The 10702-nt window shown below is 38.5% G+C and overlaps 1 protein-coding gene across 1 annotated transcript in view; it reads right to left on the reverse strand.

Annotated features, from left to right (window-relative positions):
* ryr3 (ryanodine receptor 3) overlaps nt 1–10702 on the reverse strand; it is a 131984-nt gene that overhangs the window by 30115 nt on the left and 91167 nt on the right. Inside the window, exons 49-64 of the mRNA XM_017302123.1 lie at nt 8315–8422; nt 7966–8106; nt 5910–6073; nt 5713–5791; nt 5522–5611; nt 3373–3516; nt 3065–3127; nt 2917–2992; nt 2711–2837; nt 2405–2520; nt 2260–2327; nt 2056–2177; nt 1414–1463; nt 1278–1338; nt 946–1184; nt 362–443 (exon numbers count right to left, since the gene is read on the reverse strand). Coding sequence (XP_017157612.1) covers nt 362–443; nt 946–1184; nt 1278–1338; nt 1414–1463; nt 2056–2177; nt 2260–2327; nt 2405–2520; nt 2711–2837; nt 2917–2992; nt 3065–3127; nt 3373–3516; nt 5522–5611; nt 5713–5791; nt 5910–6073; nt 7966–8106; nt 8315–8422 — 1730 coding nt within the window. The remainder of the gene's footprint in view (nt 1–361; nt 444–945; nt 1185–1277; nt 1339–1413; nt 1464–2055; nt 2178–2259; nt 2328–2404; nt 2521–2710; nt 2838–2916; nt 2993–3064; nt 3128–3372; nt 3517–5521; nt 5612–5712; nt 5792–5909; nt 6074–7965; nt 8107–8314; nt 8423–10702) is intronic.

Consider the following 10702-nt stretch of genomic DNA (forward strand, 5'->3'; position numbering starts at 1 on the left):
TTCTCTCTAGTTTTCRGTTCAAACAGAGATAAATTTGAACTTTTCCCTGATTTTCTAAATGCATAAAAACTTRAAACAAAAACTGACTTGGACTCGTAGACGCACCAAAACACAGATTATGTCCTGAAACACTTTTGTTTTAAGCTTCACAAAAGTGAAATATTTATGACTTAATTGTAATTTTAAAAATTGTTTTATTTCTGTTTAATTTGAGCTCCTTGTTGGCATTAGATCATTGGCTCACTGAAAAAATAGCTATAGTTCTTGCAAATAAAATGTAAATGAGCCAAAACAATAACTTTCATGTCAGCACATGAAGAAGAACATAAATCAGCACCGTTAAAAGATCTTGACCTCTCACCTCTCCACAAAGACATTCTTTCCGGTTCCCAGGCTGTAGAAGCACATCAGGATTCGGTAGCAGGACAGCTGCACATCATCCACTAACGATTAAACACAGATAATAAAACATTAATGATTAAATCACTGAGTAAAGCAGGAGGAGAATCCTGGCAGGACATGGATCAATTTAATTTGGCTCCATTCTGTTTTATCCAAACTAAACACAACACAGTTAAACATGATTCTGCCAAAAAATAAAAATGGCTGAATGTGGGCTCTCTAAAGTTTCTTGCACTGCAAAAACACAAAATCTTACCAAGTATTTTTGCTCCAGTTTCTTGTGCAAATGTCTTAGCAAACTTAAAATAAGGCAAAAGTAACTTACAAGTAACTTTGTAGCAAGATATAGAAGATTGTTTTAAGTAAATAATTCCTTAATATTGATGAAAAAGTGCTTGTTCTATTGGCAGACAAATTAATTTATAACATGGGAAAAATGTCCTGTTATAAGTTGAATAAACTGCCAATAGGGATATTTGCACTAGAAATTAGGCTGAAACTACTTGGTAAGTGTTTTTRCAGAGCTCGAGCTGCTGGTCTTACCRAGCAGGTCCACGTCAAACTCGTGCGTCGTGATGTGTTCAAACAGGGCAGTGAGGATGGGCAGCAGGGCCACGGTCACATAGTTGATGCTCTGAGTGACGCTCTTCATCTGCGCGCGCGACTGCATGAACTTCCCCAGCTTCAGCATCTCCACCAGCTTCTCCAAGTCCTCCGCCGCGTTCTCAAAGAAGGCCTTGAAGCCGACTTTGACCAGCTCTGCGCCGGATTTCATCACTGTTCTGAGGAAAAGTTGGACGTTTTGATAACCGTAAGTCACATGACGGCACATTCCCAGAGCTTTGTTAGTGGAGACGGCGAGGAGGTTTGTGTACCTCGTGTCGAGTGAGTGGGACAGGATGTGAAGACAGCTCACCATGATCGCAGAGTCACTTCCTGAAACAGAAAGACATGTTTTTATCGTCTGCTGTAACAAASTCAAACTCCAGACAGAGACAGCGGCGACCTTACCAAAGAGAGAAATCCTGTGTCTAACAAGAGCTGCCATCTTACAGAACAGGCTGGAAAAGGAGAGGAAATAAAGGCAGAACTGAAGAAAAGCTGATAGGAAAGAAAAGTGAAAGAAATTAAAGGCGACCTATTGTGATCTATCAGATCGTAGGACCTAAATGAAGCCATTCTTAGATTTTAGTCTGCTCCGTTCTGCCTCTTTTGAGCTCCCAAATCTAAATAAACTGCTACTGACCACGCCTCCACAACTCAACGTTTACAAAATGGCTGCAAACAGATGGACAATTATACGATTGTACATCTTTGAAAAGCAGAAGTGGACAACCAACAACAAAGCAGCAAGCAGATTGTAAAAAAATAAAAAAAATAAATAAATCTTGCCGGTTGGGACTCAACATTTCTGAGGTTTTTGAAATGGCTCATTTTCCAGACACCAAAAAAACCCATCAACCTATCGCCAAAAAAACGTCTTTGCTGTTTTTAGAATAAGTTGCGACCCAAATGGAAGAATAAAAACATTAAAAAAGTTAATTTTCCATAATAGATGCCCTTTAAGGAAAGGTTTTGGGATCACATAAAACTGCCAGACAACTCCACTCCACCAGTTTAAAGGAGAACGTCGTGATTTGTTTGTGGCGATACCTGGTGACCATCTCCTTCTCCTTGTTGGAGGCGCAGCCGCAGCTGCTCAGGTTCTTGCTGGGTGTGGACAGGAAGTAAAGGCAGTGGTTCTTAAATGTCTGATCAATCATTGGAAGTAAAACCTGAGAAGAATAAAAAGAAAACCTCAGCAAAAGTAAAAACTTTCTGAAAACAAGTGGAGTAATTCCAAATCCTCATCCCAACCTTTGCAAAGAACTTGATCTCCTGGTCATGGGGGGACTTGTCAGTTTTCCCACTGGTGGCCATCGCCTCTGTAAACGGTGGAGTCAGCATTTTAGTTTTTACATCTCAGCAATAGATAATATTAGTATTAGTGCTGCAGACTCACCAAGATGGGCGATAAACTCCTGAGCAGAGTCGATATTCTTCAGCAACCTCTTTAGGAACTTGTAGGCAAAACGTTTTTCCATGGATGACGAGTCCTGCTCCATGTCCTTCAGACCTCTGAGACCGAAAGACAGATCAACTCCAGCCATTTAGTTTTTACTCATAACTTCAATACTCCACAAAATTCACACAAGAAAATCAAACAGATTCATAATCTTGCTTGTTTTCGTCACTCCAAATGAATTTGAGTTGAAGATTTAGGAATTATAGACCGAAAAACAAAATAATCTATTTAAAAGAGGCTCACCTTGTGATAGCATAGCCACTTATCTGCAGGAACTTGAAGAGCTCTTGGGCCTTTTCTTTGTCTCTGTACTTCTCTTTAGCAGTCAGGGTATCATAGGGCACAAGCAGCGGGTGAGCCAACCCTCCTCCTGTTCGGTCAAAGACAATTAATTCAAAATTATATTTAAAAAATGCTTATTTTTTAGTAAAGCTTTTTCATTTCGATACCTTTACTCAGAAGTTCTGACTTCTTCTTCTTAGCCCAGATGTTGTGGTAATTTTCTGCAACCACTTCCACCATACTCTGTGGAAATTAAAAAATTAACTTGAACAGTGGAGAGTCGTTTTCCCCAAACCAACATGGGTTGAGACCTACCTGTAACTCTCGGGACAAAGTGACATTGTGCAGGTCCATCGGAGCAGGACTGAATCCGTTAGACTGCACAAATTAAACAGAGAGGAAGCAAATAAGGCAGCAGATGCATATCCTCCTTTTTCAGGCTAACCCGTTTTCAGTCAGAAACTCTACTAGACTCTACGACTCCATCTGGAATTTAAATAATCTTGGTTGTAAATAAGAAAGTTGTTGAACGCTGGATCGCGAGGAGTAGATTTTGGGAATCAACACACATAAAAAGACAACACATTTTGCAATGTGATGGCGTCAGAATCTGAAGGAATTACCTGAGTTTCTGAAAGCTTCCTCTGTTTTTCACTCTCTCGCTGCTGGAACATGGCTTCTCCCTCCTTGGTCCTCTCGATGTTCCAGTTCATCGCCAGCATGCTCTTCAGAGACTCTTTCACAGGCCAGCGGTACGTCTCCCTCTCCTGCAAATTACACACAAAACACTGAACTCATTGTCCTTTGTAAGACTCTATATTAGTGGTGTCAAACTCATTTTGGTTTTGGGCCAAATCCAGATCATGAACGCTCTTAAAGGGCCAGTTGTGCCAGAATGTATTGATAAAACCTGATCACAAACTGTTAAAGCATCAATGAATTTTTAAAATTAAATAATATTATTGAACAACTTTTCAGTCCCTCCAGGATTTTGTGATTCTTAAGTGTTTGTGGTACTAATTTGGAAATATTTGCGATATTTGCTCTTATTTATGACAGTAAATTGCTACCTTTTACTACTGTATGGACTATAATGTGACTGTAATATAGATCATGCTCTATAATCTGACATCAGTTGAGGCTGAGGCAGATGTTTAGTACAAGAAAGTTTTTGACAATGTTCAAGAAAAATCTGCAATAAAATCCCAATTATAATCTAAAAAAAAGTGCAGGGATTTGGCGATTTTGCGTGAATTTCTACGATAAACTCAAGAACCTGGAGGGACTGATTGATATAATCAGGCAGTAAACAGATAAAAACCGCATTTATTTGATTGATAACATAATATTTAATCACATTTAGTGTTTAGTTTAGAATCTAGAGGCCACATAAAAAGCTGTGGCGGACCAGATTTGGCCCACGGGCCTCAAGTTTGACACCTGTGATCTACATGTTCACTAATAAGAAAAAAATATAAGTGTCTCCTATTTGTATCTATTTGACTGAAGATTAAAGTCAGAAAGACTCAACTCTGCAAGTATTTGATATTTTCATTTTCCATCAGTGTATACATCATTTGGAGTGGAAGCCATTCAAGCAACACATTCAGTTGTAAAATGAATGTTATTGATGCCATATACTTTGTGGCTGATCATATTTTCTGGTTGAAAACTACAATAAAAGTCGTGTAGAATGATTAATATTTCATCCTGGATGATAGAATGAAGATCAGATCAAATTCTGCTCAGGGATTTAATACCGGCTCGGTTTTTGCAGGATTTCGATTCCTTTTGGTTGCTTTGAAGCCTGGTTTTTGCTTGCATAATTCATCCTTCAGGAAGTGTCTATTTACTATATAATTTACTTAGTTATGTACATAAAAGTAATGTATTTCCAATACCCCCATGCTCCATCATTTTGTTTTGTTTTTAAATGGAAGTGTAATGAGAAGGAATTTTGTATCTGATCAGACTGAAATTGTGCTTTCGTAACTTTCTCAATACCTCAAAAATAAAGAATTAAAAAAATATATATGTATAATACACAGATTGTAGGAACGTTCACAAATCTCCCCAAAATTTAATTTATTTGCATATATTTTTAATCACACCTTATTTCAATTGATTTCAGTTCTGAAACATGTTTAGGTCAGTTAACTTGTCTGAATTATTCCACTGGTGTATTATAAGCCTGGCGGGCCACCAGGCTTTACTTGTGCCCCCACCAGGCTAAGCATTGCTTATTTATTTAAGTTTTTTTAAAAGTGTTTGCACTTTTTAAGAGTTTCATCTTTCAATCTTTCAATAACACATAATTATCAAGTGATATTTTAAAATTTCTTGTTAACTTTAAACATTTTTTTACTCAAACACGGTGAGTCGTTGGATGAATGACTGCCTTAGCGCCCAACCACCGGGCTTAGCAGGTTTTCTGGGAGAAACCTTCAATCAGGGCAACTATTAGTTGAAACTTTGTGGGACAGAACATCATAACATAAAAGAACATGTAGTTTATTTTCACTCATTGAGAACGTTAACACATAATTACTTCTTTCCTGCAATTTTGGTGAAGACCATCAGCTTTTTGAAACAAACAAGTTGCTCTAAAGCGCTGCAGAGCAGGGAAAATATCAATAATCCCATAAGAAATCAACATAACTTGAGTTTTTTTAAAGTCATATTTGAATTGTTCTGACTTAGTAATAAAAATAGAGTAAAAATCCACAAATAAGGGAGATTCTTTGTTTTTGGAGATGGTGCAACGCTCCATACCTTCTCACTTAAAGATTTATACGGCTTCAGCAGCGGATGGGCTTTGGCCTGCTCGTCCAAACTGTCTCCGTGTTTCCAGCCAGCCGACATCTAAAGATGCAGGTTATCAGAGTCATTACTGCGCTTCTGAGCAACACACACTGCATGGGTAAAATATGCAGACATGCAGTACAGAAAGAGGAGGTTCTGACCTTCTCTGAAGCCCACTTGTCGTGGGAATGCTCTGCATACTTATTAGCAATGTAGTCAAGTTTTTCAGGAAGGGAGATGCTGGAAAAGAGGAATGACTGCTTAAATATCTGTCATTCGCMCAAAGTCAACTGCTTTGCATGCGTTTTAAATAAATTCTTGCATAACATTGTGCACAAACACAAGTAAAATCTCATACTTGGCAGTGTTGATGGGTTTGGGCTCAAAGTTTCCCTGTGCATCCACTGACTCCTGCTTCTCCACCATCGCCCCTAAGCTGGTGTCCACGAAGTCTGGAGGCAAAGCTCCAGCGATGGCACACAGGCACGACTTGGCCATTTTAAACAGCTCAGAATCGTATTTCTACAACACAAACAAAAGGCTTAGGAAGCTGGTTTCTGCCTTTTTGATTGATTTGTGAATGTTGTTACATTACTGCCACAAATGTCAAAGCAGATTCTAACCTGAACTGCAGAAACACAAAATCCTGCCAAGTATTTTTGGTCTAGTTTCTACTGCACTTATTTCAAGTGCAGTAGAAACTACTGCACTTTAAATAAGTGTGTAATAGTGTGCAATAAGACAAGTGTGTAATAAGACACTTGTCTTATTTCAAATGTCTTGAAATAAGACAAAACCAACTTACAACCAATTTTTCAGCAAATATAGGAGGTTCTTTTAGTCAATTCCAGTGGAACAAGATATTTTACCCATATTATAAGTTATTAAATGRGACTTTCAACTACTACTTTTTCCTTAACATTAAGGAATTATCAACTTGTTGTCAGTTTGTTTTGTCTTGTTTAAAGTGTACTAAGATTTTTGCACTACTAATACTTGGTAAGAGTTTGTGTTTTTGCAGTGACAGATCAACACAAAATATTGTAAGTAAAAGTAAAAAGATACATGGTTTTTAAAAGTGTGGCATGCAAATTTTCTCAGCCCCCTTTACTCTGACACTCCAAAATAAAATCCAGTGCCACCAAATTCTATCAAAAGTAAACAGAGTAATTCAATCTCAGTGCAGCAGGTTTATGTAAAGACGTCAAATACTGATTCAGAGGGACTAAACATAAATGCAAGCCACACTTTTCAGATACTYATTTGTAAAATATGTTAACMATTCAATTGTTTCTTCCACTTTATTTTTATTCACAACTTGGTTTTCATCTGTAATCAATCAATCAATCAAATTTTATTTGTATAGCACATTTCAGCAGCAAGGCATTTCAAAGTGCTTTACATAATTAAAATAAAAACAGAAATAATCAGTGAGAAAGAGAGATTAAAAAAATAAAAATAAAAAAACAAAAAACATTACATCATTAAAACGTCGAAAAGAAAGAAGAAGAAATTAAAAACATTAAAGACATAAAAACATGGAAGACATCAAAACCCGCACTCTAACCCTAATTTAGCCATAAGCAACTCTAAACAGGTGAGTTTTAAGTTGAGATTTAAAAGCACCCAGTGTTTCAGCTGTTTTACAGTTTTCTGGAAGTTTGTTCCAGATTTGTGGTGCATAGAAGCTGAATGCTGCTTCTCCTCGTCTGGTTCTGGTTCTGGGGATGCAGAGCAGACCACAACCAGAAGATCTGAGGGGTCTAGACGGTTGGTACAGTAATAACAGATCTTTAAGGTATTGTGGTGCTAAACCGTTCAGTGATTTATAAACTAACATCAGTATTTTAAAGTCTATTCTCTGAGCTACAGGGAGCCAGTGTAGGGACTTTAAAACTGGTGTTATGTGCTCTATCTTCCTGGTTTTAGAGAGAACCCGAGCAGCAGCGTTCTGGATCAGCTGCAGCTGTTTGATTGATTTATTAGTCAGACCTGTGAAGACGCTGTTGCAGTAATCAATGCGGCTAAAGATACAGTATGGACAAAATCTTGTATTTATGACATGAGATAAAAGACACTGTGGATAGTTTGGAGTTAAGGTGAAATCTGGTAAAGTGTGCGCTGAGACAGACCCTGTCACAGACTAATAAATGATCAATCTGGGCTTTGCTTCAGCTGYAAGGCTCACAGCACTTCATTATGCATTCAGTACAAAACCGTCTCACTCAGGAAAGCAAAGCTCGAGTGTCGAGAAATTACCATAAACAGAGCAAAAAAGAAAACACAAAAAGCCGGCGAGAGCCTAATTAATGGAAGCATATTGTTTTTATAAAATATTGAGTTGCTCCCACTTTTTAAAAGAAGCWGCAGCAAAACAAATTTATACATTTGAAGATAACAGAAAGCTAACATACCTTCTGAGAAAGAGAGTCAAAAATTCCCCAGAAGAGTTTCTTTGTGAGCAGCAGCTCTTCCTCAGAGGCCATGCCGAAGCCGCCCATCCCAGACGGCAGGCAGTAGTACTTCCAGTTCTGCTCATAGTGGTTGGTCAGCAGCTGCAGAAACATGCAAGAGGCAAAATCTAATTCAGTGAAATACTATAATGAAAATAAATTAACTTGTGTACCGTGTTTTAACTCGAATTTGTAAAGATAAACAAGGAAACTAGAGAAGCATGAGTGCTGGATATTCTGGAGGAGGGTGAAGGAAATCAGGTGYAAAATGTTCGACGTCGGCAAGAAGAAAACAGATGTGCTTCCTCACCCGGAGAGGCATCTTGCAGTATTCAGTGAGCAGAGGAACGTCGAAGACGAGGCGCCTGAGCAGCTGCTGCATCATGGATGGTCGAAGATGCCTGCAGACAATCAGAGAAGCACATRAAAATTAAAAGAAATCTCAAAGCAGGTTGTGATGACAGCAATAATAACAAAAACAGGAAGAAGAAGTCAAATAACTTCAGTGGGATTTCCTTAGATATCACTTTAAATCCTAGTTTTACTTTTACAATTAATGTTTGGTTCCTGCAGGAYGGATAATCGCTGTTCTGTGAACCGCTCACATGTACAGGGTTTCCCCCAGAAAACTTGCTAAGCCCGGTGGTCAGGGCATCAAGGCGGTCCACCGGTGGTCTATCGTGTTTTTCTATTAAAAGATGTTAAGTTGACAGAAAATATTAAAGTATTACTGTGTAATTATATGTTACAGGAAAACATCTCAAGTGAAATGCTATTTAAACCTGCAACTAGTCTAAAAACAACAAATTTGCAATTCTGTTTAATCCAAATTAAGTCAGCAGCTCCGCTGGGGAGCTGCTGACTTAACGCTGGGGCCCAGCGTTTATGGGGCCCAAGAGCTTCAGGGGCCCCATAAACGCTAATATTTTAAAACAGACCACAGATACATAAATGTAACATTTGTCTATTGAAATTATCAATGATGTTCAATTTTATTCAATTGTTTAGGCATACATAAATTAAAAGATTTTAAATTGTTTAACTTTTAAATGCAAGATTTTAAGGAGTTGGCAAGTTTACTTTGTAAAACTTCAAGGAACAATATTCATAGTTAGATTGTTTTGTTACCATAGCAACAATCAGATGCTGTGAGTTTAATCTTTGAATTTACAAATACAAATTAGTAAACTGCGATTATAACTTATTGTTTTTTAGGCTGGCCAATTAAACTACTCCCTTCTCCCATATTTCACTAACTCTAACACAGAAGCTGTTAGAGGTGCTGATGATTTTAGCAGCTAGAGGGGNGAACAATATTCATAGTTAGATTGTTTTGTTACCATAGCAACAATCAGATGCTGTGAGTTTAATCTTTGAATTTACAAATACAAATTAGTAAACTGCGATTATAACTTATTGTTTTTTAGGCTGGCCAATTAAACTACTCCCTTCTCCCATATTTCACTAACTCTAACACAGAAGCTGTTAGAGGTGCTGATGATTTTAGCAGCTAGAGGGGTTAAGTTAAAGTCTGCACAAGGCCTCATGCAGCCTTGGACCAGCCCTGCACAGTGAGTAAATCCGCTGCACTGCGCAGAGATGYGCAACAAACTGGAGATTTGGCTTTAGTAGTTGTTCCATTTCGTGTCTGTTGAGTTTTTAATYGTCACAGAAACTATTCTGGTTGGTCGAGTTTATGGGACTCGACCGTGCCTGACGGTCACGAGTTCTCAGACCTCTGTGTAGCCGCGTACATTAACTCTAAGTAGACAACACATTTGATATGGGTTGATGCATCGTGTAACCGGAAAAATAATACTAAAATAATATAAAATCAGCGTGATGCGTTACTCCGAGGAGAGCCTGAAAGCTCCTCACCGGGCTGAACCTGCATGATGAGGTTAGCGCCGCTTATCCACAAACGCTCCGGCCAACCGGGACCACAGACATAAACTTTACAGGGAAGACAGACACAGAGCCACATGCTGGGCAGAGCACGTTGAGATGTAAACGCCGCATACAATTGTTCGTTCACAAAGATAAATCATTCTCACCACTCCACAACGCACCTCTGAATTCCCTACAAGTTATTCCTGCGGTTCACATGGAGCTGCGCAACCAGAGCTAACGCGGCGGGTTTTAAACTCTTACCTGGAGTTCTCCAAAGGATCATAATTCCTCACAGTAAGTTGATTTAAATATCCATACAGGTCAGTCTGTGTCCAGTTTGAGTGAAAGGAGGCGCGCGATCCCGCTGAGGTAAAGCAGCGGCAAAGCGCAGAAGCGCCAGCTGTGTGATTAGTCCGTGCGCTGTCGGCTTTGAATGCATAAACTATAAACCTATGTATTATAAACCTATCCTTAAGGATAAATCTGCTCTGCAAGTGAAATGCTAAGAGCAACAGAGACGCTTGCAGCCTGGCTTTTTTTTCTTTTTTCCTTGAAACGTAAACAAGCAACGCTTAGCCTGGTGGCGAGGCTAGTAAAGCATGGCGGGCCGCCAGGCTTATAATACACTGGGAGAAACCTTGCATGTWCAACAGCATATTGGGGCAGTTTTAAATAAAAAATGTGAAAATTTCTGCCAAAAATAAAATATAACAATTAGGAATTTAAATTGCTAGTAAAAACTTATGTTTTTAGAGAGAGAAAACATCTAAATTTCTGAGTTTGATAAGTCAAACATTTTTAACTTTTG

The sequence above is a fragment of the Poecilia reticulata genome, linkage group LG21 (genome assembly GCF_000633615.1).
Source record: "Poecilia reticulata strain Guanapo linkage group LG21, Guppy_female_1.0+MT, whole genome shotgun sequence".
Classification (NCBI taxonomy): Eukaryota; Metazoa; Chordata; class Actinopteri; order Cyprinodontiformes; family Poeciliidae; genus Poecilia; species Poecilia reticulata.